The sequence below is a fragment of the Phaenicophaeus curvirostris genome, chromosome 8 (assembly GCF_032191515.1).
Source record: "Phaenicophaeus curvirostris isolate KB17595 chromosome 8, BPBGC_Pcur_1.0, whole genome shotgun sequence".
NCBI lineage: Eukaryota > Metazoa > Chordata > Aves > Cuculiformes > Cuculidae > Phaenicophaeus > Phaenicophaeus curvirostris.
In genome coordinates, this window is record NC_091399.1 from 6,629,079 (window position 1) to 6,656,224 (window position 27,146).

The 27,146-nt window shown below is 50.7% G+C and overlaps 1 protein-coding gene across 1 annotated transcript; it reads right to left on the reverse strand.

The window, feature by feature from the left end:
• Positions 1 to 940: 940 nt before the first annotated feature.
• Positions 941 to 27,146, reverse strand: NMNAT2 (nicotinamide nucleotide adenylyltransferase 2). Its single transcript, XM_069862018.1, has 11 exons — positions 27,005 to 27,146; positions 8,572 to 8,660; positions 7,810 to 7,877; positions 6,916 to 6,994; positions 5,916 to 6,045; positions 5,173 to 5,253; positions 5,001 to 5,045; positions 3,641 to 3,717; positions 2,538 to 2,639; positions 2,229 to 2,296; positions 941 to 2,102 (listed from the first exon to the last, which is right to left on the reverse strand). The coding sequence occupies exons 1-11, from the start codon at positions 27,087 to 27,089 to the stop codon at positions 2,000 to 2,002; spliced, it is 927 nt and encodes a 308-aa protein (XP_069718119.1). The 5' UTR covers positions 27,090 to 27,146; the 3' UTR covers positions 941 to 1,999.

Consider the following 27,146-nt stretch of genomic DNA (forward strand, 5'->3'; position numbering starts at 1 on the left):
ACACATGCACCTGCCTGGAGATACCAGAGCTGGCACCGAGGGAGTTCAGCTGCCGAATTTATGAGAGTTCCTGAACAAGCCTCATCATGGGGAAGGAAATCCATGGTAAGGAAAGACATCTTACGGCTTTTGGACAAGCCACATCACTTCTGCCCCTCTTGCTTTCCATTCTGGGGAGGACTGTGCCCTCCTCGAGAAATCGTTAGCTACTGCTTGTAAACCCTTGTCTGCTGCAAGGAGCCTGTGGCTGTAGGCTACCTTGATCTGTCCAAAACTGCTCACTGTTACAGAGATGGCTGCTGATTCCAGCAGGTCACTAAATGTTTTGTCTTCAGAGCTTCCACAAGAGCAGCTTGTGACCCTTCATAGATGTTTAAGGGGGAAAAAAAGAAGGTGATTTCAGATCTTTCCATAAAGGACCCTGGAGGACTCAACTTCAGGTGTCTCTATGCAACATTGTCCCTTGCTGGGGACCAACAGCTCGTCACAGCCCTAGGAGAGCCGCAAAGCAAGCATGGGCAGCAGTCATGCACAAGGGTGGTGCTGTAGGCTAGACTGAGCCTCATTAGCCCACATTTGTGGGGAACGGGCAGATGTCCAGGAGCTACAGGCAGCAGGGCTACCCCCAAAGCATTACAAGGATATGAGGAAAAGAAGAGGAAAAGATGAGAAGTAAAGCAGGACTGTGATTTCCTCCTTGTGGCTGTGACCTTTCCCAGGGGCTGTGCAGGGTCCTTGCAGCCTAGGGGTGCTCAGCAGGACAAGGGGCTGCTTCAGCAACCCTCCTTTCTGCAGGACTTCTATGATGATCTTTTGCTCCATGAGCATCTCCTCTAGGCTTCATCCCTGGCACCTGGGGGCAAGCTACAGGCAGGAGAGCAGGATCCTGGGATGTCCCAAGGGATGTGCAAAGTAGCCACAGCTGGTTTGGGGAGGGGGAAGTATCATGCATTTAATAAACTCTTCAAGGACAGGAAGAGGATAGGAATGGAGGGAGAAGGGGGAAGTTTGCAGACGGAAATGGAGAGCTGGAGGCTAGAGGATAGGGGTGGGCCCATTCCCCAGGAAGCTCAGCCAGGTTTGAGGCAAAGTCTCACCAGAGGTTTTGGGACACCACCTGCTTCCTCTTGCCCTGTTTTTTGGCTTCATAAATGGCAAACCACTTCCTAGGAGCTGTGGGCTGTCCCCTCCAACACTGGGTTGGACGGGAGCGTCACCCCAACTCCACTTGCCTAGTGAGGGTGGCTTGGGGTGGTTGGGTTCACTTGCAGCCAAGTAAAGATGAGACATGACATTCCCTTTAGTAGTGCTTTGGCAATGATACTTGCCACGGCTTCTTTTCCCCTTCAGAAATGCCCTCTCTATGATTTCTCATGGCCAGAAGGAGGATTTTGTTAGCTGGGTTGTCCTACTACTGGCCTTAGGAGGTCCACCTGCTGTGGGACACCAAGCCAGTTGGGCTACAACTGCCTGCTGCCAACCAGGATTCATTTGGTCATCGTGTTGAGAGGTCCAAAGGGCTCGCACTAGAACTATATAAGAAAAAAAATAAAGTCCACCTAGATTTACTGAGCTTAGGTACCATAAGATGATGCGGAAGAGGAAGCCCCTGCTCTGAGCATGCTGGAATGACAGACCAGGGGGACCATTTCCCAGAGACATGCTGGGAGGGGGGTGCTGGAGACGCCTCCCCTGGAGCGCACCGAGCACGTGGCTCTTCCACCAGTCCCCCCTCCTTCCCCATGAGCGAAGGGGAGGGTAGTTCCCCAAAAAAGAGAGACCAAACTGTGCCCCTTCGGGCCGTGCCGCTGTTCCCTGGACATTGCTGCATGATGGAGCGTTGGCGCCGGGCGTGAGAGGCAGACACGGGCAGGAGGCCATGGGGTGGGGAGATAGATGGAGACACGGACGGAGAGAGAGAGAGAGAGACAGAAAAGAATGATGGAGAGCTGTAGGCAGGCGGGACACGAGGGCTGTCTCGCTGCAGGGCCTCTGACACTTAGCCAGAGGCATTGATGTAGAGCTGGCTCTTGAGGATGTAGTCGATGACGGGCTGGCAGAGGTAATCCACAACATGTCCATCCCCGTGCTGCAGGGCCAGTCTGAGGGGGTGGGGGGAGAGAAAGGGGTCAGAGCCTGCTTGGGTGGGTCAGGTGCCCCCATAAAGGGAGGGACTGATGGGGGGCACCCCTCTCCCCATCCCAGAGCAGGAGTTCTACATCACCTACCTGCTTTTGGTGGAGCTGACAACCGACATGGGGTGGTTTGAGTCATCCTTCACCACAAGAATGTTGTTCTGCAGGAGGAGAAGGAACAGAAAAGTTCCAAATGGCCCAAAAGTGAGAGCCTGCCCTGCTAGCCCCCTGCACGACTGGTCTTTGGGGGTTGCTACATGGCAGCCCCATTGCTCATCCCACCTAGCAGCTGAGAGCATCTGGCCTCAAGATATTTGTGCCCGTGGCAGGAGTGCTCCCCTAGGTAAAGAGAGGCCGTGGGTCCTCTCGCAGTCTTCCTTAGCCATACATGCATCCACTTACTTTGTACTTGCGGAGTATGGAGGAGTGATTCATGATCCGGTCGGGGTCTGCTCCGTCCCGGGGCACCACCACGATCCCGAACTCCCCAACGATCACCTCCATCTAGGAACAGCCCGAAACAAGGAGAGCTTCCATAACTGTCCAATGTAAAACCTGGTGCCGTGTGCCAACCTGCATGCACCGTGAAAGCCGGGCCATGGTCTGGATGGAGATAGGAAGTGAATTTGAGCCTATCTGGACAGTCTTTGGCAGAAACTTGGATTTAGCAAGGTGTGGTGAGAGGTCTGTTTTGGACCAAATAAAAAGTCACAGGGCTAAATCCTATTACTAGACGTCAAGGTTAGGCTTTAGGGGGGGCCTTGTTGTGGTAGAAAGGGGATGGCAGCAGAAGAGGTTGCCCAATGAGGTTGAGGCCTCTACGTTGCTGGAAGGCTTTATGAGCAGGATCGACATACTGGCCCTGACAGAAGTTTCATAGGGTTGTTCTGCTTCAGGCAGAGGAAACCTGAGTTTGAACCAAGGCTGGTGTCCAAGTTTACCACCACCTGGAGGCAGCTCCTACTACCTCGGCAATCTCGGGGCAAAACAGGTTCAGCCAAAGGAGCTCTGGGTCAGCACATTTGATGTATTGAAACCTGTTGATTTGGCTGTAAATGTGTTTAATTTCTAACATCAAGCCAGCTTTTGTAAACCTCTCATTTCCTACCTCCCTGTTTTGCAGTGCTGAGACTTGGCTCTACTTGACATTGGCTCCTTCCAAGGGACAAGGGGTGGGAGTGCAGCCCTGACTTACCTGCACCCTTGGTGACGCCCTCGGCGTGAGTGGTGAGTGGGAGCAGGGCTTGGGTTTGTGGAAGGGGTGGCCGGGCAGGGTTGGTGGCCTGAAGACCCTGTCCCTCAAGCTGCCCGTGAACAGGGGGGAGAGGGCGAGGGTCAGGATTGGTATGGAGGAGGTGGTGGGGTTGGAATGCCCAGCTCCTGCCATCCCAAGGGACTTGAGTGCCTCCCAGGAGCGCTGAGTGTGGGAAGCAGATGGGGAGGAGGAAAGGGAAGAGAGCCTGGGCAAGAGGAGCATGAAGGGGTGCCCGGTGGCACGGACTCACGTCTGCCTCATTCCAGAGACCAGGGATACAGAAGGACTCCAGCAGGTCGCTGCCACAGAGCAGTAAGATACGAAGCTCTGAAGAAAAGAGTCAGAGAAGCTCAGAGATGGGAGCAAACGGGACTGAGCAGTCACCACTCCCCGCATCACCCACCCCCTTGCAATCAGGGGAATCCTCTCCACACAGACCTGCCCTGCCAAAGCAAGTCCCATGAAAGTTCCTGTGGTCCTTCTTGCATCCCTACTGGTACCAAACATGAAATAATCCCCACCCTACTTTACTCCGGCTCCTTTCCCGGTGGTGCTGTGTTGTCAGCACTGCTACAGTTGCGCTCCAGCCCTCGAGGAGGAGTGTCCCCAGGGAAGGGAGTGATTGCCCCATGCTCTGGGCACCCATCACTTTGTGATCTGCTGCGGGGCCTCCAGCCACAGGGCAACAGGGAGAGCCCAGAGGACTGCTCAGAGCCCTGGGCATGGCTGTGTTTGCTTTCGTAAAGCTGATGGTGAGGTACCAGAGGCTTTCCTTGCTCATCTCTGAAGGCTTCCATAGCCTCTCTTTCTCTTCTCAGGTTGGGACTGGTGCTTGCTGACTGCTCACTTTGAGGGTTGGCTTTGCTGCTCAAAGTTGTGCTGCAGGAAGGAGCTTTCTGCTCCAATAGGCCCATAAAGATTGATTTATTTGCGCAACCACTGGAGGAAAGGTACAAACCCGGAGGGGTGGGGAGAGATGGCTACATGGGAAGGGGCCTTCCTGGTTGGCTTTTCCAGATGGCCAAAGCCTTGGACTCTGCACGGTGTCGCTGCAGGGACAGGTGTTGTGTCAGGCTGTGTGTGAGCCAGCCCATGAAATGGGTCTCAAAAATATCAGGGAGCAGTCGGTGGGGCATCTCCCCCTGCAGAGCCCTGGGTGACATATGATGGTGCCAAGTGCATAGCAGCCTGATGGGCCTAAAACCCCCAAAAGGCTTTAAAGAAAAGAGAACCATGGCCACTCAGGTGGCTGAAAGCCCTCCTGCTGCTGCTGCAGAGCTCAGCAGGGCTGTGGGTAGCGTGAGGATGAAGGTGACACCACCACAGTGCTGTGGGAGGGCAGGTCTCGTGGCACTTGTGGTGCCACCATTGAGAGTCACGTCCTTGCTGTTTGACCCCTTATTTTAGGCTGATCATCTGCCAACAGGAGTGGGTTCAGGGCACTTTGGTGCTGCTCCTCTTTCACCTCTGAGCCCCAACAGCCAGCACTGGGGTGGGATGACGGTCCAGCACACTTTGCACACAACCGCATCTATTGTGTGGCTGCTCCTGAGCTGTGTAGTGCTGGCCTGGAGGAGTCGGGGTGATGAAGAGCGGGGCTGTGTACTCACCGATCTCCTCGTATCTCATCACTGTCCCCAAGTTGGCATTCTCATCTGGGGAAACAAAGCAAAAAAGAGATGCTGCTGCCTGGGCTGGGAGAGAGGGCTGGGAAGAAGGCTTGGGGCTGGTGCTTGGGGCCAGTGCTGAAGCCAAGGTGAAGCTGGCATTTCCTCTACCTACCCACAAAGGTGAAGCGCTCCATTGGTGGGCGAACGCAGCAAATTCGGCTCAGGCTTTCTCCCACTTTCCCCAGGATCTTTGCTGAAGATGAAGAAGAAAAATTAACCACAGACACGACGACACCCGGGAGGACTGACCTGCAAGAATGCTTTGGCCACCCTGGTCCTGCAAAATACCACTGTGCCCAGGTGCAGGAACCACTCCCAGCCTCTTTCCAGCATCTCCTCTCATGGTCTCAACTCCTGAGAGTGCTACACTAGGCCTTGGAGAGACAAGCTGGACAGTTAAAATAGCTAAGAAAATCATAAGACATTTGTTCTTATGAGATTTAAGAAATTGGACCTCTTCTGCCCAGCTAACACCTCCATGTCCCACATCCTGCTGGACCATGGGACATCCATCCTTGTCACCTCTCCTGCCAGCTTGTCCCTCTCATGGATGCCATGCGTACCAAATATCATTTTTCTTAGCTGCTCTTGCTGCCTGGATATCATCTGGCTAAAATCTGCTGCAATTTCACAGCCATTTTAAGCCATTCTTGGCTCCCCTTGCTATGCTGGATGCTGGCTCCTCCACCATATCCCCCACTAGATCCTGGGCTTGGTTCACGGGGTCTGGTGAGCGACGGGACCCAAAAATAAGGTGATAAGATGATAAAGCATCACTGCTAATGCTTGGCAGCCCTGGTTGAGAGGTGAGTAGCGGGTGGCAGCTCCCCTCTCCTCTACCCTGGTGCCACCTACCTGCGGTGGGCTTGTTGGAGACATTGTTGTTGTTCTGGTAGATGGTCTGTGAGGACTCGTTTTGGGGCTGGCCGATCACAGGGGTGATGGAGGGGGTGTTGACATTGGAGAGGATGCAGCCAGTCACTCTCTGCAACAAGGAAGAGATGTAGCTGGAACAGTGGCTTCACCACAGCTGCCTCCTCTGCACCCCAGGCTGAAGTTCATCTTTAGTGACAGGCACAGCCAGGCCTCTTTTAGGATCCCCAGTGCTATCTGAAATCACTGGCTGGTCCTGGGGCTAGCAGGACCTTGTGGCTAATGACTTTGACCCCAGGGTCCCCAGGCATCCTCCCAGGTTGGTTCATGCTACCTCTGTGCCTCCCATCTGGGCTGCCTGGGGGTTTGGATGACTTTATTGATTTCCCACCCTTGATTTGCTCAGGCTTGCCTGGGCATTTGGAGGGATGTCTCCTCCTCAGTTTTGTGCTTCCTGGCTACTTCCCAGCTGCTGGTTGACTCAATGATCTGGTGAGTCTCTTTCAACCTGGTGATTCTATGACTCTATGCTGAGTTTTACCACCTCACTGAGCTGCTCTGATAGATTCATACAGGGTTTTCTGCTGGCGAGAGGTGGTGCCCATCCAATGCTCCTCTTCAGGACAGAGCAAGCAGTCAGCATTAATGAGTTTGCTTACGCCCAGCCCCTGCCTTCGCCCCTGCTCCCCTCCTCGTGCATGTGGGACTGGAACTGCTGCTGGCTCTGGCTGGAGGGCTCGATGTGCTTTCACCATCAGGGCAAGGAGCTCAAAGCACCTGTGAGAACATGTCACACCTCTTCCCGGTCAGGATTTCAGATATGTTCCTGCAAGTTTTCTCTCTGTCTGTCCCAGTCATATTTTGATTGTTGATATCCATGTTCTGGTGCAAGAGCAGAACCTGCTCCTGCACCCAAGGTTCCTCATGCACCTTTCTCCATGCCCCTACCCAAGGTTCACTCACCACACAGGGTCTACCTCACCTTCATCAGGTCACGGTGGTGCTCCAGCACACTGCAGGTGGTCTGCCAGGTGTCCTGGTAGCACTCCCAGGGGTCCACCCTGCAGGGAGCACAGCGATACAACTGTGTTAGCTGTTGCCTGGACCTCCTGGCCATGTTACCTCCTCCCCATTGCTTTGGCCAGCATTGCTGGGAATCATAGAATGGCTTGGGTTGGAAAGGACCTTAAAGATCATCTGATTCCAACCCCCAACTTCTATGGGCAGGGACGCCTCCCACTGGATCAGGCTGCTCAAGGCCCATCCAACCTGGCCTTGAACATCTCCAGGAATGGGGCAGCCACTATTTCTCTCCCTGTGCTAAAATGGACCATATCCTTCCTCTAGCCCTTCCACCCATCTTTCTCTAATGGCTTTGAGGACCTGAACATGTGCCTGGCCACCTTTCCACTCTTAGTGTTCACTAGCTAGCTTCCACTAACTAGCTTCCATCTGGCTTGGACATATCTACAGTTGTTACAGCCCCTCTGTCCCAGGGCAACGCAGAGATGTTTCTGGTCCCCACCTCAGCCGCCAGATGCCACGTGGCTCTGCTGGGAATGGGAGAATCCATGGGCTGGTGTTGCAGCTGTAGAAAGGGAAGGTGCCACTGCACAAGGCTGGGGTTGTCTGGCTGAGTCTGGGGTTCACCTGGACACCACAGACTCAGAGAGAGGCTTGCAAGATCCCATGAAGCCAAAGGGCCCCCTTAAAGGATGGTTTAAGAACCCTCATCCATTCTCTGCTGGGCTAGGAGAGGAAGGCCTCTGGCTTTTAATCAGGCTTCGGCTGGGAGAGGAGAAAGTCCACTCTGGAGCTCTGGCAGTGGGTGGAATCTCCGCTCTGGGAATCTGCAGCCCAGGGCTCTGCCACTCACCTGATCCAGTCGGAGGACTGGACGGCCAGTTGGCACATGGTCAGGCGGTGCCGGCTTGAGACCAGACCCTGCAAGAGAGGGTGATGGAGGACCAGTTATGGGTAGGAGGCAAGTGCTGTGCCCTGGCTACGCTGGGCTTGCAAATGTTCCTTGGGCAGAGCATTGGGCTCAATCAGATGAGGCAGGCCAGAAGGATTCCTGCCCACAGAAAGTGATTTAAGGTCCCGTTTGCTGGAGGAGAGGGAGTCCCTGCCTTGCTTCAGCCCTAGATACAAACCAGCCAGTGAGATTTGCGCTGCAGTGGGGCAGACCCAGTTTCCTTAATGAAATTTCTCAATGAAATTTCTCCAGTTTTCTAGAGAGGAGAAAGTTCTCTGCTCCCCTAACTTGGACTCCCCCTGCCACCCCTGAAAGTGCTTTAAAGGTCCCTGTTTGCATCGTCACCATCACTGCAGTAAAACTGGCTTTGAATTCATTCAGACAAAAAAAAAAGCCCAACCCAACATGATGGTCACCATCATTTTGGGTGAGAATGTTTCTCTATGCTGTCTAGGAGTTAGGCTGGCTGTAGGATTATGCTACAGGTTTTATCTAAAGAGTGACTGGTTTTATCCTCTTCCCTCCTCTTGGGGAATTTCCTGTGGTCATGGGCTGCCCTGGATAGAGAAGGTCTGGACAATGGGTGCAGACAACGCTGCCCAGTGCTTGCCTCTGGCTTGAGGCGCTCATAGGATGCAGAAAGGGCAAATGGGGATGACCCACCGTCTTCCCGTAGGAGTCATGCACAGGTGAGACAATGCCACCGATGACGATGAAGCGTCCAGTCTTGTGCAGGTAATCCCGGGCTCGCTCTGAAGGAGGAGGACAAGAAAAAAAGTGCAGGTGGATTCAGCTTGACCCACTCACACTGTAACGCTCCACTACTGCCCACCAGGAGGTGGGGAAGACAACCAAGGGAAGGACTGTCTTTGCCTTTACTGCCCGTCTCACTCGGTGCCATCCTTGGTGATGCTAAGCATGGACCTTCCTGGGGAATCACAAATCTCACAGGAAGAAGGATTTGGTGGGGAGAGGGCAGGTCTTTACAAAATCTAAATCACATTCAGACAACAAATCACCTTCTACCACCTCACCAGGGCACCAGAGGAGCATCCAAGAGCCTGCACCACCGACAAGAGCCATTCAGCAGAGAAGGGCTCTTCTGCCAGCCTGCTGAAGGGCTCACCAAGTGGAGTACCACACCAGGACAAAGGCGCTTGTCCCCATCTGCTTCTCACCACTGGAAAGTGCTGGGATGCTGCTGGTGAGCTCACCACCTCTAACTATAACCCTGCTTGCTCCAGCCTTACCAGTATTTTGCTTCTTCCAGCCCTGCTTGCCCTCTGCTTGCTCTTATTTCTCCCTCTTATTTCCTTGGTCTGATCATGCTTCCCTCCCTGCCTGCAGATGGGGTTACCCAGGGTTTTGGGTGGTGGTGATTGTCCTCCCTTTCTTTTTTTTCCATCAACCACAGCACTGTGACGGGGTTGCAGCCCGGTGGAAAGCAGGAGGGAGAGGCCAGGAGATGTGAGCATGGGGCAGGTCAGCGGTGGTGACCATGGCAAGGATTGGCCCTACCTCCTGTGCTGAGTGTGGGTAGGGTGGCTAGGGAGCACACAGCACAGCAGTGCCCACCCCAGCTACTGAGGGAGTAGAAAGAAAGAGAAAAAGGATAGAGTAAAAGCAAAAAGGGAGACGAGATTGATGAGTCATTAGAAAGCTCTTTTTTTTCTTTCCCAGCAAGCGGAAGATCAAGAAAATACTTTGCCTTCGCAAAGAAAACAAGCATTTCTAAAGCTAAGGTGGCTTCAGGATCCATCAGCTGTTCTGAGATTACACTTTGCATCATATCCTGCAGAAACCCTGCTCCAGCCACTGGTGTTTCTCCAGGGGCTGAGGAGCAGCCCTGCCTGAAGGACTGATGCCCTCCTGTGTGGCAGCAGCAGGGAGGCACTTGCAGGGTGCCTTCCTTCCCCCCCTGCCACCTGCACCCAGCCCCACCTGGCACCCACTAACACTGATGCCAAGCTCTCAAGCCTGCATGGGACGGCTCCTGCTTCCCTCGGTGGTAGAGCTGCATTATTTCCTTGGAAATAAGCAGCAAAGCTAACTCCTGCTGTCTGGGGAGATGCTTTCCCTTTCTGGTCACTCAACAAAGAATTGGTTGGTGGGGCAGGGGACCTACCCTACAAATGCATCTTTGCCAAAGCAGCCACATTCCCGTTTCCCCTCCAAAAGAAAATTTCCCTAAGAGAAACAGGAAAAAGAGGGGAAGAAGAACTATCAGTGTTCACCAGATGCAAGCACGGTTGTGATGGGCATAAAGAGGAATGCAAGAAGACAGAGGATCCCTTTGCATCTTCTGGAGATGCTGCAGTGAATGGGGGGCTCCTGGGCTTTTAGTGGCAACAGAGACTCCTCATTGTCCTGCTGCTCACTGAAAAGTCACCACGGGTTCGTTCGCACCTGCCAGTGGCACGAGGGTAACACTGGCTGCGTCTGAGCATGTGGGAGCAGCAGCCAAGCCCCAGGCTATGGATCAGCACAATGAGCAGGTGAGAGCATGGCTTGGGGCATCCAGATGTGGGGAGTGGGGCTTTCCCATGGGTACATCAATGGGTATGTTTTTCCTGCATGTTCCCCAGCTAAATGATCCTATCATCTGGCTAGTGTAGATGGGGCTGTGTCATTTAGGAAAGGACTATTCTCCCAGTGCTGCATCCTTTCATCTCCTGTGCCCTTGCTCCTACTCTGCTTTGAGGAAAAAATTCAGCTCTAAAATTATTTTAGTGCTCCTTCGCAATGGCTTGTGATGGATGAAGAGCACTCATACATCAAGGAGAGTGAGAGGGGCCAAGCAGGGTGGGGAGGCAGAGACCTTGCTCAAGAACTGCTTGCGTGAAATGATTTTTTCCCTCCAACTTTTGAAATTTTTACTGTTGTTCAGCTGTCGGGTCAGTTAAAAGTCAAGCAAGGAACCGTAATTGTCATGGCCTTTTTTCCCCCGAGTGCATTCAGCAGCCCCAGCCCCGCTGTGGCAGCCTGCAGGAGATTTGCCAGCCTCAATGAAACCTTTTCCTTGGACTCATCTGAAATCCTTTCCCTGGCTTCCTTCCCAGCTCTTGTGCCTTGGGCATACCAGTCCCCAGAAAACCAGGATTAAGTCATTCAGTTGGTGGAGGGAGTAAAATTCAGTTGCCTAAATTAATGTACCGAAAATTTCCCTCCATGCCCTCAAAATCCTAGGCTTGAAGTTTCTTCATAGTAAAGAAATTCCTCCTTAGGTCCAGTCTAAATCTTCTCCTCTCCATTATGTACCCATTCCCCCTCGTCCTATCACAACAAGTAAGTAGTGAAGTCTCAAGAACCTGTCATCTACCTCAGAAACACCAAATAGAACATAAATATGTATGGAAAAAATAGGTTTATTGAGCAGCAAATCTCTGCAAGGTAAGGATTTGGACCAACGTGTGCTATGAAGCAGCAGTACAGCGTAGTGATAAAAGGGCTGAGCTGGGAACGGGAGGAACTGCCTTCTGGTCCTGCCTCACCTAGGACTTCCAGTGCCTCTTCGTGTCCCAGACTGGTCCTTCTCACTTGGTTTTCATAGAATCATAGAATCACCAGGTTGGAAAAGACCCACTGGATCATCTAGTCCAACAATTCCTATCAAACACTAAACCATGTCCCTCGGTGCCTCGTCCACCCATCCCTTAAACACCTCCAGGGAAGGTGACTCAACCACCTCCCTGGGCAGCCTATTCCAGTGCCCAATGACCCTTTCCATAAAAATTTTTTTCCTAATGTTCAACCTAAACCTCCCCTGGTGGAGCTTGAGGCCATTCCCTCTCGTCCTGTCCCCTGACACTTGGGAGAAGAGGCCAGCACCCTCCTCTCCACAACCTCCTTTCAGGTAGTTGTAGAGAGCAATGAGGTCTCCCTTCAGCCTCATCTTCTCCAGGCTAAACACCCCCAGCTCTCTCAGCTGCTCCTCGTAAGACCTGCTCTCCAGCCCCCTCACCAGCTTTGTTGCTCTTCTCTGGACTCGCTCCAGAGCCTCAACATCCTTCTTGTGGTGAGGGGCCCAGAACTGAACACAGGATTCGAGGAGCGGTCTCACCAGTGCCGAGTACAGAGGGAGAATAACCTCCCTGGACCTGCTGGTCACACCATTTCTGATACAAGCCAAGATGCCATTGGCCTTCTTGGCCACCTGGGCACACTGCTGGCTCATATTCAGTCGGCTGTCAACCAACACCCCCAGGTCCCTCTCCTCCAGGCAGCTTTCTAGACAGACTTCTCCTAGTCTGTAGCACTGCTCAGGGTTGTTGTGCCCCAAGCACAGGACCCGGCATTTGGCCTTGTTAAACCTCATGCCATTGGACTCTGCCCAGCGGTCCAGCCTGTTCAGATCCCTTTGCAGAGCCTCCCAACCCTCCAGCAGATCAACACTTCCACCCAGCTTAGTGTCGTCCGCAAACTTGCTAAGGGTGCACTCGATGCCTTCATCCAGGTCATTGATAAAGACATTGAACAGGGCTGGACCTAGCACTGAGCCCTGGGGAACCCCACTTGTCACTGGCCTCCAGCTGGATTTAACTCCATTTCCCACCACTCTCTGGGCCTGGCCACCCAACCAGTTTTGGGGCAGAGCATGTCTATTTGCTTGTAGGGCTGTGTCCATCAGGCAGCTGTGCCTGCTCACTTGTGGTTCTGCTGGCTCACTTGTTTGTGTGACTGCCAGATAAGTCAGATCTCCACAGTCACCCACTTCAAAGCAAAACCCTTTAAAAAGTTTGTGTTTTCTTAAAGGACAGTTCAAATCCTGTCTGGAGAGGAGCTGTGCTGCTAGGGTGCTGGCACTGCAGTGGGAGCAGCCACCCCTGCTGCCAGGGCCGGGGCAGAGGGCTTGGGGCAGGTGACATGGTGTCTTCGGGGTGGCACAAGATCGCAGTTTTAGTTTGTGGCATCCAGATGCGTCTGTACTGCAATCACAATGGTGCGCTTAAAGCTTCCTTATATTTTTTTACAGATTGAACCTTCTCAGACTGACTTATTCTTGAGCGGCTAAATGAAGAGGGCGACAGGCAGCCATAACCAAGCCTGTCGGAACGTGTTAGCTCATCAAACTTTGAGTCTCATCCTCTGTACAAGCCAAGACAAAACTACTTTAGCTCTTGTAGGAGACACCAGGGCTTGTTCCACCTCCAGGCTGAGGTCACGGTGCCTCCTGCCACAGCGTGTGCTCCTGGCATGTGCAGGAGGAGGGCAGCTGGGAACGATGGGTGATGGGCAATGTGGCTCCACATGAGGAACAACTAGGAGTTGGGAGAAAGGCAGGGAGTTGGGACAAAGGTTGTGGCTGGTGCAGAAAGGGCAAAGACGGTGAGTCTTCTGCTGTCTTTGGGTCTTCTGCAGTCTTTGGGTCTTCCAACCCAAAGAAATCAGGGCTGTGCACAGTTTGAGGGTAAGGAGCTGAGGAGCTCCACACACAAGCATGGCACTGCTGTTATTCTAGGTTTCTGGAAGAGGGAAGCCGGGTTCAGCGGGTCATTGCTTTGAACTGCTGTGCCTCTTCTGATATTGTGGTGCTTCCTCCAAACTCCTAGGTCTATGTTCTCAGAAAACACCTCTTTTTACAGAATTTATTGTGTCATTCATGTAAAATACGCTGCTTGTGGGGACCAAGCTCGTGGTCTCCCTGTGAGCATGGCTAATGATGCTGCAGTAGCTTTGCCTTCCTCTTTTTGTCTTGCTCGGGGTCAGCTGTCTGTGCAGTTCCCAACCTTCCCTCCCTGCCTGTGCAAAGATTTTTGCCAGGGAAAGAGTAGATTTTCGGTCTGAAAAGCCATTAGTCCAGGAGTCCCTGTCCTGCTCTTCTGCCTCTTTGTTGGATTTCTGACCCGTTCATTATCTTCGTGCCCAGCCTTCTGTCAGGGCTTCCCACCCCTATCCCAGCCCATTTCTTGGCTGTTAAATATCTGTGATATCCAGAGACCAGAAGACACCCTCTGGTATTTTCATTTTCTAAAAGCACTTTATAGCCTGTAACACCAATGCAAGGATGTTGGGCTGGAAAAGAAAAGCTCATTTCTTTTCTGGTGTAAATTCCCCTTAATGCTCAGGACGGTCTTGTGTGGCTTTTAAACATTGTTGACATAAATAAACTACCAGCACTGGACCCTGCCAAGACATCCATTAGTCCACTGGCAGCGTGCTTGTGTGGTGAAGAGCTTCCAGCCACACCTCCACAGCTCCTAGCACAGCCCTGCAGGGTGGCTGGTGGTTGACCTTGGCTGTGCTACACTGGGCTCTTCCCAGGCACTAGTGACACCTCCCCAGTGCCCCAGCCTGGCTTAGTTTGCCTCCCCTGCAAATGTACTTCAAATATTTTTAGCTCTACCACTTTTCTGTGAGGTGACAGTGAGGAAAGACCAATCAGAGGATACAATCCATAGCTACAGAAATGATGCGTGATGATTTTATCATAGAATCATGGAGTGGTTTGGGTTGGAAGAGACATTAAAGCCCATCCAGTTCCAACTCCTCACCATAGGCAGGGACACCTCCCACTGGATCAGGGGCTCCAAGCCCCATCCAACCTGGCCTTAAACACCTCCAGGGATGGGGCAGCCACAGCTTCCCTGGGCAACCTGGGCCAGGGCCTCACCACCCTCACAGGAAAACATTTCTTCCTAAGATCTCATTTCAATCTCCCCTCTTTGAGCTTAAAACCATTCCCACTCACCCTGTCCCTGCGCTCCCGGATCAAGAGCCCCTCTCCAGCATTCCTGGTGACCTCTCAGTACTGGAAGCTGCTCTAAGGTCTTCCCACAGCTTTCTCTTCTCCAGGCTGAGCAACCACAACTCTCTCAGCCTGTCCTCATAGGGGAGAAAGTCTTTTGTTTGGACTGAATGAAAAAATACCATCCTGCTTCCCCAAGAGGAAATCAGTGCTTATTTAAAAGGTATTTCTTTTTGGAGGTTCTCACTGAGTATATTTAATCACAGCGTTTTGGTTCCTTTGGCATTGCTCCACCACCTAAATTGTTGTTAATGAAATCAAACATTCCTCATGTCCAATTTTTCAAGGTGTAATTTCAAATTGTATTTGCTTTGCCTTGGTACCTGGTTCTGCTGCATCCCTGAGACTTCTTTTTTCCCTCTTTTTCTTTTTTACAGAGGAATGCCACTGCTCAGCTCTGATTTCCTTCTCCCCAGGGGGAGTTGAAGCTTCAGCCCACTCATGCTCTGTGCCAGCCCTCTGAAAACACACATGGAGTAGCAGGGAGGCCAGAAACTTTTGCACAGTCTCTCTTCCTTGAGAGCCAGAGCAGAAGAAGTGGCATAACCACGAGTGATGGAGAAGGCAAACCCATTTCCCTTTTCCTTTCAAGCAGTTTGGCCTCCGACATCCTTGGGAGGGAGGCAGAACGCAGCTTATGAGGTGCTGAGGGCGAGGCAGGCACTTTCCTGCTGTCTAAAATACCTTCTCCTGCAGGGGAGAGTGACCCAGATACGCCAGCACACTTTGTTTTATTCTCAAGCTAGCAGCGCTTGCAGGACCTAAATGTTGCTTCCAACCCCAAGCCCAACTCGGGCAAGGAGCCAGCAGTGATTCTCAGCCTAATTGGGGCGGAGGGTGTGCGTATATAGAGATTTAAATCTATATATAACTCTGAAAGCAAAGATCAGGGATGCATTCCTCAGAGATGTTCTCAGAGCCCAGCTCTCCTGACTGCCCCAGGGTCACTTTCCCTGCCCCAGCCAGCGTCTTCACCCATCCGCTGCCTACAGCCGCACCTTGGTTAGAAACCACTGGCACCCCAGCTCCCTGGACTTCCTGGAGGGACAAGATGACATTTCTACTAGGAGAACAAACTTCTCTTTCGGGAAGAAGCAGGAGGAGGGACAGAGAGTAGTTCTTCATCATGGGGTTGGCCCTTCTCAAGGCAAACCTGGGGAGATCCAGTGTGTCCCACTGACCTAAACAAACTGTTCTGCCTTGAGCTCAGTGTCTCTTAGATGATCTCAGTTAGATCCCCAAAGGACTTTCAGCTGGTAGAAAAATCCCATTAAGCCCCCTAATGCTTAATGATTTTAATCTCCAAGCTAATTGCTCTGCTACATGTTTCCCCCCTCACCTTGTCAGTCCCTAGCTGCACGCAGGCATCGTAGGAGTAACAAATCTGGAAGGGTCTTCCATGTCAAATGGCTTTGGTCATTGCTGCACTTTTGTTTTAATGGCTTTTCATAAGCACATAAAAGCATTGGCCACCAAATACCCTGAAATTCCTGGTGGAGGAGGAGGCTGTGGAAGGGCTCAGGGAAGTGATGCTGCAGCACCTGACCCTCCCACCTCCCAGCCCACCCCGGCCCCACCAGCATCCAGCTCCGAGAGCTGCCTGAGTGATGACTAACGGGACTCATGCTATCACCATCTGTTGACCACTCATGGCTTCATGGCAAAAAAGTGAAATTAGATGTTTTAAAACAAACAAACAGAAAGGCTGAAAACTGAGTCACAGTGAGCTGCCCTAGAAACAGCAGAGGATTTGCTGGAGACCAAACAAAATGGGACCTGGGCAGGGGGACCTGGCTGGTCCCAGGTTATCTGGGTTTCTTAGATGAAGCTGTTGAGAAAAAGACTATTTGATATAACAGAAATTTAAACTGAAGGCATCCTGTTTTCCCCTCTTTTTTTCAGAACTGGAAGGAGCAGTGCACATGAGAAGACACACAGGAGCCCAGGAAGAAACCCTCCAGGTCCCAGAGCTTGAGAAGAAGCATCTGAGGAAGAGCCTACTAAAACAACCCAGGCCAAAGTGCTTTTCCCCACTGAAGCATCCTACCCTGCCATGGAGGAGCAGGTGGGAGCAGGCAATACCCTTCAGGTGTGCAACATAAATACAAGTATGAGGAGTTGATTCTTAAGGGGAAGCTGCCACCAGCTCCTCTGGGAGGGGCTGGATCTGCTTTTCTGTCAGGCAGGTGATAAGCACAGTGCTGTCACTCTGGCCACTTCTCTGGAGAAGTGATAAAACTTATTGCCCAGAGATCTCCATCCTGGTATCATGGGGAGAGGAGGAAAGTGCTCATCACCTTGCTGGGTTTCACCTGAAGGGTGGACAGCTGAGTTCTGCCAAGGTGGATCGTCCTCCACCTCATATTTGACACCTGGATCTCTCTGGGCAGCTTGGGGTCTCGGGGCCAGTGAGGCAAGGAGAAGCATTTACTCTGATTAAAGCAACTCTTAGCAGATAAAAATGGATCAAGAAGATGACTTCACATATAGAAGGACATTTTTTGAGCTCCCTGCCCTAGGAGAGCACTGAAACATCTCGCCTAGGAGCCCTCAGAGAAGGATTAGATGTCTGCAGGTAAGATGAGCGTTTGCACGCGTGGTATTGAAGTGAGGGATCATATAACTTTCCCTGGCTTGGTGCATTAGCTGGGTATTCTGGAACTCAGGATGGGCTGTAGAACGGTGCATGGTGGAAGGTAGCAAGTTTTCCTCTACCAGTGACAGCATTTTCCTTGGTTTTTAGAAAGAAATGTGCCAAAAATGTCCACTTGCCAGTGCTTGGTGTAAAATGCTGGTTTGGGATTGATTTAAGTACAAAGCAAGCGGGTGAACGCCACAACGGCTGAGCGGGCAGAGAGTGGTCAGAGTGACTTCAGCCTAAGTCTCTCTCTCTCCTGCAGGGTTTGGGAGACTAAAAGCTCTCCAGCTGGTGTAAAGCGATGTAAACGCACTGCCTGTGGTAAAGCAACATCAATTTGCAGCACAAATCTGGCCTGGGGCTGGTACGTTGTGGCTGTATCTCGGCTTCGATGAGAGTCTAATTATCAGGAGCAAAAATAAACTGTTGGCAAGCAATAGGGAGGGTGTTGCACATAGTCCCGATTGCTCTCTCTGAAATGATTTTTATCACCCTGGGCCCACAGAGTGAGTGAAACAGGGCAAGGGTAGCAGCAAAAGGCACCTGGCGAGCATTTCCATTATCCTGCCATGGTCTTATTTTGTTTCTACCAGGATGCAGATGGTTCAGCCAAAGTAGGACAGACACTTCAATGTTTATCCCTGGAGATATCCCAGTACCCATCTCAGCCAGCCACAGGCCGGAAAATTGGTGTCACCCAGTGCCTTCTTTTAAAAAAAGGGAGGGAAAAAAAAACCCAATAGATTTCCACGCTTGTTTTCTGCTGCCCTAATTTCCTTGTGCAAGCTCTCTGTTTGTTTTCAGTCCCAAGCCATTGTAGCACATCAAAGGCAGCGCTTTGTACACCCCAGCGCGTGCACTGCTGCTCCTTCAGGCTGACGTGTGGCAGGATTACAACCTTACCAGGAGCAGAGGATTTAAGGCCCCCAAGTCCCCATGCAACAGAGATAGGGAACATTTGCTCAGCAACTCTTCGCTGGTCTTGGGTTGGCTCTCCGTGGGGCTGACCCTCACGCTGAGACTCTGACCCATGGCTAGATGCTGGCGCAAAGCATCTCAAGATGACACCAAAGGGCTGTCAGGTTCCCATTACAGCAACTGCGTCTTATCTCGCCACATGGCTCAGTGAAACCCTCTCTCTTTGCCGTGAAAGAAGCATAGGTGATGTCTGTGCAAAGCAAAGCCTCCAGAAACAAAACTGTGCCTTTCAGCATCTCCAACTCAGCTCGTGAGGTCTCACTGGGAGAACTGGATATTCCTTCTTCCCTTGCCAATAAGCCCGAGAAAACGTGCTCTCCTTAGGGAAGGCTTAAGCTCGATTAGGGGCTGTTGATTTTTCGATGAAAGTAGAAACCTTCATGAAGTGAGGGCTGAGCAAGTCGTTCCTTGCCTGGCTCAGGGGCAGGCTCCCCGTCCATCCTGTGGGGAGCTCCTCTGCCCTTGACTCCTTCTCTTCCAGCTCCAAAACCGACTTATCCCACTTCACCTCCTCCTAGGGCAAGCCCTGTAGTGGCTCTTAGAAATATCTATTTGTAAAGACTCTAGTTTTTTCTGTTCCCAAAATAAGGATTTAAGAGTTTTCTGCTGCAGAAACATTGCAAAAACTGCAAGCTACATGCAGCAACTCAAGCTTAGCAAATGAAACTAGTCAATGCTGGAAGGGAGAGAAACAAGACGTGTTCCCGAATGAGGTTGTCTTCCCTAGATGTGACTGCACACATCAACATATGCGAGCAATTCTGCTCTGGGGGGCTGAGAACTGCACCCTGGCCCTGGCTTGTTTACAGAGTAGTGATGGGCACTGCAGACTTTTCCTAGCTTTCTCCATGCCGGGCATCCTGAAAATCCAGCCCTGCTTGGTTGGGCACCTGTGGTACCATGGGAGCACTTGCATTCAGGGGTTAGAAATGCCAGAGAGAACGTGCTCATTTCAAAGTCCGGAGGTGCCCTGGCTTTTGTGTCCATCTTAGGCTGATGTTTATGTCTTGGAGGTCTTTCTATATGTGTTTTGGGTTGTTTCACCTCCCTGGTCCCAGGTGAGGGCTAGGGTTAAGGTTAGGGTTAGGACTAGTGCTAGGGCTACCTGTGCTGTACATTCAATGCAGCCAAATTGTTTCTGCTTGCCCCTTGGGGGCAAGTGGTGGGACACAGGCCAAGACCCATCTCCAATACATCTCTCTGCCCTCCTCCTTGGCTCAGGGGACCCCTTACAGTCCCCTTGCCTTGCTGCCAGAAAGGATTTTGGAGGTCTGAACACACAGGGATGAGGATGCCTGTTTGGGGCCGGCTGCTGCGCAAAGACCAGCCTAATCACAAGCTGCTCCTACCTGGGCCTCCCATCGCCGACACCAACTCAGAGCAGCCTGGAAGCTGAGACGTGAGTCCCCATCACTGCGTCCATCGGGGGAGATTAAGTGACTTGCCCAAGGTCACACGAGAGACGTGAGCTGCCACAGCTAATTGATACTCCCAGCATCGCATGGGCTGCTGCTAAAAGGCATTGGAGAAGACAACGCAGGAGGTGTGAGCAGCATCTTAGCGAGCACAGTTTTTGAACAGAAGCACAGACCCTCTTTTTTTCTTGAATGAGGTTGTAGGTCTGGATTTCTCACTGCTCTGTTTGTTTGTAGTCGTTGGAAGTAAAAGAAGGTATACAGCACGTTTTGGGAGGTGGCATTGTCATAGAGACAATGTGGTGTCTCACAGACTGTAATAAATGCTGCTAAATATTTTAGAGCTTATAAATATTTTAAAAGAATCCCTAAGTAGTTATTGATGGAGTTTAATCTGGTGCTTGGGAAAACTCTCTATGGGTCATAAAGAGGAGACAAGATGCTTGAGACGAGCAAGCCACCGATGAAGGCTGTGAAAGAAAGAGTCTGTATAGGGCGCAGTGATGGGAAAGTGACATTAATTGATGTATAATGGCAATGAACAGAGTGCTGCAGCCCTAAGGTGTCATAGGTCCTCCCTCTGCCACTCTGCCTACACTGTCTGTGCTTCCCGCACGCCACCAGCACCGTGTGGAGCAAAGCCAGGGCTGAATCAGACCCTCCCTGTCCTCCTGGAGTCCTGTTACCCGCCTCTTGCTTCATCGATTGCTCCAGCGAATTAAGCATTCAGATTTCGGCCCGGAGATGACATGGAAACACAAGGCAGCCTTGCAGAGGCCTTGACTTACTCATGTTGCAGATGGCAGAGGCAAAGCTTTTCTCGAGCTCCTGAGGGACTTTTGCTAGAGGAGAGGTGGAATTTTGCTTCTGGTCATTTGCAGATATGTTTGCATCTAGGCAAAAAGGGGGAAGGGCGAGCTGTCATTGTGCTCATGCATTTCTTCCAGCTCTGTCCCAGGTGGCGATGCTCTCTTTAAACTGCTCTGCAGTTTGGTCAGCTCAACAAAAAAAAAACCAAAAAAAACCCCCAAGCAATTCTTGAAACAACACACCATAAACAAAGGCCTCGTCTTCTGCCTCTTCCTCCTCTTTGCTCACAAATCCTTTCCAGCTCTCTTTGCATGGTGCAGCAGCCCCTAGTGCTGCTCCTCTACAAGGGCTGCATTGAATAATCGAAGAGCAGCCTGTTGGGATTTTTATTGGTTTGAATTCTCTTAAGAAGCCAAGTGATGGAGAATTTTACTTCAGATGGCAGCACCCTCTTTCACTGTTTTCCACCGTAAATGCTTCTTACTCAGCTGTTAGTCAGGATATAAACTCTCTTCAATAACAGATGCACCTAGGATATAGGGACAATTTAATTCTAATCAGACAAAATGGGTGAGGAAAGGGAAAACAGTGGAGATTTCCTGAATTTCAGGATCCACCTTATTTATGAGCTATGAGAACAGGCCTTACGAGGAATGGCTGAGACAGCTGGGAGTGTTTAGCCTGGAGAAGAGGAGGCTGAGGGGAGACCTCATTGCTCTCTACAACTACCTGAAAGGAGGTTGTGGAGAGGAGGGTGCTGGCCACTTCTCCCAAGTGACAGGGGACAGGACGAGAGGGAATGGCCTCAAGCTCCACCAGGGGAGATTTAGGCTGAACATTAGGAAAAAAATTTTCACAGAAAGGGTCATTGGGCACTGGAATAGGCTGCCCAGGGAGGTGGTTGATTCACCTTCCCTGGAGGTGTTTAAGGGATGTGTGGATGAGGCACTGAGGGGCATGGTTTAGTGATTGATGGGAATGGTTGGACTCAATGATCCAGTGGGTCTCTTCCAACCTGGTGATTCTATGATTCTATGTTTTTCTGCACAAGTCCAGGTCCCAGTACTGTTTACAATGAAACAGGCAGGGAAGTCTATGGCTAAACAGGTTTAAAGCATCTAAGGCACTGAGACTCCCTACAAGAAGGCGATATCTGAGTGACTTCATGCAAAATTCTTCAACCCACTTGAACCAACCTGCATCAGCCCATCACTCCATAAATGAACGTGCAGGAGATGAGACAGCTGGGATACTGGTGGATGCTGCAGATTTGATTAAAGTAGCCCATTTGCTATCAAACGCTTGATAGTGCCCCAAAAATAGGTGGAAAAAAAAAAAAACCCAGGTGCCTCAGATAGAATGAAATAATTGCATCCCAACCCTTTCTTTGGGGGTCACCCAAACTGCTGCCTCTGAGCCCAGCTCTGAACACACCCACTGCCCCCAGCCTTCACATTGCTGGACCTCACAGGCACCATGTGGTCAGGAGAGAGGAAGAATGGCTTGAAAGCATCCTCTGCAAGGGCAGGGAGATCCCCAGTAAAGCTCTGCTGATCAAAGTCTGATGACCAGAGGTGGGAAAGAGGGGTGGAGACTTGTCAGAAAAGGTTCTGGTTGAAAGGTGACCCAAGCCCCAGAGATGAAGCTGTGTCAGGCTGCTTTTAGAGCTGGGCAGAAATAAAACTGTTGGGTGAGCAAGGCCGTTTCCTTGAAGCCAGAAGTTTGCATGCGAGAGGAATTTCATAACTTTAAAAAGGCAAGAAAAAACATCTAACGTCAAAATGGGGAATGTGGGTATTTGCAGAGAGACTTTTTCTTCTACAATTTCAGAAAAATGAATAAAAAGAAAATAGAAAAAAAATCAGTATCAAAATATTGTCTTTTGATCGACCTGATACCATCAGCCCCACCAAATCCCTCATGTTTCAGTTTGAAGAAATCGTCAGAACAACCCTACAATTCTCACATATCCACATGACAGGACAAGCCCTTTCCCCCACAGAGCTATGAGGAAATTTGCTCAACATCAACATGTTCCCTCCAACTGTGGCAGTTTGCTGGCTCTCTCTCCAATCCCAAAACACCAGGAGGGAGAGCCATTCAAACCCTGGAGTTTCAGGCCTCAGACAGTGCTACCCTTCATCCCAGTATTTTACACAACACTGCCTTCAAAGTGAACATAGAATCACCAGGTTGGAAGAGACCCAACAGCGGCATTTTGATTGAGCAATAGGCTTTCTCCCTTGCTCGGCACAACTGCCCTTGGGTTTCATGCTCTGAACCCCAGGCAGGAGAACACCGTTGTGTTGGGGATCCTTGAGCTGGGACAAGGTGGGGAAATGATTTCATTGCCAAAGCAAGCACAAGCTCATCAGCTGGAAGAGCTCCAGCATGGGCTTCAGTGTGTTAGCAGGGCTGCATGGATTAGATTTTGCTTTTGACATTGGCTTGTTGGCTTTTGTCCTTTGGGTGGCATCACTTTCACAGGAAGGAAGCCGTAAGTGAATTGTGGGGAGGCCAAGATTAAGCAAGATGTCCTTTCAGCTGCAAATCCTGTGGCCAGTGGTTCCATGCTGCTCCGTGTCCCCAGCACTGAGATGCTGAAGGTACCACAGGGATGTCTTGGAGGTTCCCCTCTTGAACCAGCTGCAGGGGAGGAGGCTGAGCATGCATGGAGCATCACTGTGGAACTCAAGTGGACTGGTTTGAGTTTGGGTGTCTGCCGGCCGTGCTGGCTGAGGTAAGCAGCTGGGCTACCTGGCACCAAACAGTGGTGGAGTTTCCATGTGGCGTTAATGCAGGACTTCATTCTGAATCTCATCAATTATTAAGACTTTTAGTGTAGGGTCTGCTTTTCTTTCTCCATGCCTCTTTAAGATATAAATGAAATGGAGTTCCATTTCAGGCTAAAGCCCACCGATGTTCATTCTAAGTCTTAGAAACAACTTCAGCCTTCTTCTCCCCTCCTGTTTATCCCCCTGCCTCCACGTTAGCATCCTAACCACATAATCCATAGCCACATAAAGCTAGAAAATACAACTTTAAATTGTGACTCAGAACATACACGTATATCTGAGAGCACATCTGATACCACAAATAACTCGGAGTGTTTTCAGGGCTATGTGGGTGTTTGTCTCAAACCCTTGGTATAGATGGCTGTACAGCACCGTATTTCACCTACTTTTCTTATCATGTTACATATCTACACTTAATTATTAATGTCTGTGTATTGTAGCAATTTTATATACATAGGCATGAAGCAACCTCATTTGGTGAGCCCTAGTGACCCAGGATTGTATCTGGGGGAGGATGGAGGGAGCCCTGTTGCAGTAAGATCAGCTCTGCAGAGATGCGAGGGTCAGGCATGGGTTACAGTTACAGGTCTGGGGTTATAAGAAGAATCCCGCCTTGATGCAAGCCACCCCCAAAACAATGATACTGAGTCTTAAGTTCACATGAATGGTGGGAAAAATAGCTCAGTTGGAACTTTTCCTCCCCTAGAAGAGGCTTCTAAATAACTAACGCATCTACTGTTCAGGCAAATAACTTACAAGAAAAGGTTGCCATTTGGCCTGAATAAAATCCGGTAAACTCCAGACTGAGATAAATAATGGTTGGCATACAATGATTTGTTGCGCTACAGGTGCAAATCTTCTACCTGCTTTTGGCTTAATTAGTTTCATGTGTTAAATAGATAAATTGTATACCTCTGTGTTAAGCAAAAATCCTCCTATCAGGCTCATGAAGCCAAATTTTTTAGATGAGAGACAATATTTTTGCACAAATTCAGCTGTTTGTAATAGAGCATTTGCAGGATGGAGTATCGTTTTGGCTGAATTCACATAGCACAGAGCTAAATAAGTTACACAGGTTTTGGTCAAGATTTCCACAACTTCACACGATTATCCTTCTATACTTAGGGGATAGATTTCCTCGAGGCAAAATGAGCAGGTATTAAGTTGAATTTGTCCTTGTCCTTGTAGAAGACTCATTTGTCCCTACTGGTTATCTCAAGACTTAAAAGTCCAAGATCTCTACAGGACATACACATAGAACACTTCCACATCAAGCCATCCTCTTTGAGCTAAAATGTGTCTTCCTGAAAGATGCCGGAGTCTTGATTTACAGCCTTCAGGTGAGGGGGAATCCATCAGGTACCCAAGTTCTTTTCCCTACTACCAGATTAGCTTCACTCAAAGCCACACACATACTTGCAGTCCTTCCTCTGCTGAATAAAGGAGCCCCCTTCCATCACAGACCACATGTTCCTCCCCCAGGCAGATATCTAAAGGTCGTGATCAAGTTACTCTTTAAGGATGGATCTAGACTGAGCCTCTCCCGACTCTTGCTGCAAAGCCTGGTTTCCAGAGCTAATGTTATTCTCGTTATTGTTTCTCCAAGAAGGGTTTTGCTAACACTGTCTGTGAAAATAATACAACCTTTCTTCTGCTGCTTGATATTCCTCTGCTTATATCTGCAGGGATTGCACTTGCTGCTTTATTTACAGCGTCGCACAGAGGTTGTATTCAGCGGGCTACGTACAATCAATCCTCAGTCCTTGACACAGTCGCTGTTTGGCAGAAAACATTTGCCTGCTGTTTATATTTGACGTGTGTTCCCCCTTGCTGGACATATGACTTTGCATTTGACTTCGCTGTTTGAACAAGCACTTTTTTATCAAACAAAGCAAGTCAGGAAGCACAACTGACTCGTTACCATCATTAATTGCTAGTCTGCCCACTTTGTGGTCATTGGCACCTTTAACGGCAGGGATTATATATTTTCTTCCGGGTCACTGGTAAAGATACTGTGCAATAGCGGGTGAAAAAAACATTTCATTGGGAATCTACCCACTGCACAGCAATATCTCCCCAATTTTATCCTTTAAAATACATCGTGTTACTGGGTTTTAGTCCACTGAATATGGGCCATGATGATATTTTTAGTATTGCTTTCCTTAATCAAAATGTCATCTAGCACTGCATGATGTGGATTATAGAAACCTGTTCTATCAATAGTTGATTCTATTAAACAAGTCCCTATAATTTCACATAATTATTGTTTTCATTTTTAAATAATCCCTGTTGTTCCTTGTTGTTCACAACTGGTTTTAGCTTAGGGAACAGTATTTTTTGTGATGTTTTGGGTTTATCAGTGCTCAGGACTGTATTTTTGCTGGCAGTTAGGAAATGGAATAACAATGTGATCATTTGCATCTAGAAAACCATCATTATCTAGCCTGCTGCCCAACTCATTATAATCTACAAAACTAAGGCCTGATGCTGAAACACCCCAAGCTGATTTCAATTATTTTTGTGCCTAGAAACTTATGTACAGCTTTTAGAAACCCCAGGGATGCTTCTCCAGTGGTAGCATGAGACCTTCAGCATCTGTTCCCCAGCCTCAAATCTATCAGACATCAAGAATGGTTCCTCTCTCTGCGCTCCAAGAAGGGATATCAGAGGAATTGATCTTTCTATTCATATGGCTTTTGGTGGTCTGTGGTGGATGCTTCCCCTCACAGGACCCCTCCCCACGCCAGGTAAGTCGCTGTTTTCACAGGGATTTCCAGGCATTTTGAGCTTTACCCAAACCATCAGCATTTATGGCATGTCAGACTGCCTTTGACAGAGACTGCCCTTCCTCCCTCCATTTCTCCCTCCCTTCCTCCCTCCCTTTCTCCCTCCCTTCCTCCCTCTTGTCTTGCCTGAACAGGCTGTAGCAGTGATTATAGCATCCCCGTCATTTGGAGCATCTCACGGATGCTCAGTAATATCAACCGTCTCATGCGATCATTTCCAATTCCTTCAACCTCTTATCAGTCTAAAGGCTGGGTATTCTAATATTTCAATCAATGTTGTTGTTCACTTCTGCCATACCCAGCTTTAGCTACTTGGCTCCTTCCCTCCCTGGCTAGAGAGGATAGAAAAGTACTGCAGCCACCGCAGCCTCGCAGACCCAGCGGGCGAGCGGCAGCTTACAAATACCACCCGGAGCCCTCGCCAGGGGGTTTCGTGTGGGCGGTGGGAGCGTGGCAAGGTGAGTGCAGGTGGGAGGAACCCCGCTGTCTCAAGGGAAGCGCCACGCTGGGGGTTGGTGCTGGCTCTCGGTGCGGGAGAGGGCGCGTTCAGCACCACGGCTGGCGGACAGCGCCCCCCAAACGTGTCCCCCCCCACCCCTTACACAACGCTGACCCCCAATCCCCGCCTGCCCCCCGTTCAGCACCACGAGAGGCGGACAGCGCCCCTCATTCTCCCCCAGCCCCGTGTGCAGCCCCCGCCTGCCGCCAGTTCAGCACCAGGGGTGGCGGACAGCGCCCCCATTGCCCCCCAACCCCATGTGCAGCCCCCGCTTGCCGCCCGTTCAGCACCACGGGGGGCGGACATCACCCCCGTACTCCCCCCCTAACCCCGTGTGCAGCCCCCGCCTGCCGCCAATTCAGCACCACGGGAGGCGAACAGCGCTCGTCCCCCGCGGCCCCGATCCCCGTGCACTGCCCCGGGCACTGACCGAACATCTGGATGTGGCCCTTGGTGATGGGGTTGAAGCTGCCGCAGGCCAGCAGGATAACGTGGGTCTTGGTGGTCTCCGCCATGGTGCCGGAGCGGCCCTGCCCCAGCCGCTTTTTGTGTCTCGGTGCGGCTGCGGTGGC

Coding starts and splice junctions, on each gene's coding strand:
- NMNAT2 (XM_069862018.1), bottom strand. CDS start 27,089: ATGGCGGAGACCACCAAGACCCACGTTATCCTGCTGGCCTGCGGCAGC. Junction 2,640..3,640: donor GTCTCTGGAATGAGGCAGAC/GTGAGTCCGTGC, acceptor GGCTGTTCCTAG/ATGGAGGTGATCGTTGGGGA. Junction 2,297..2,537: donor CCATACTCCGCAAGTACAAA/GTAAGTGGATGC, acceptor CTCCTCCTGCAG/AACAACATTCTTGTGGTGAA.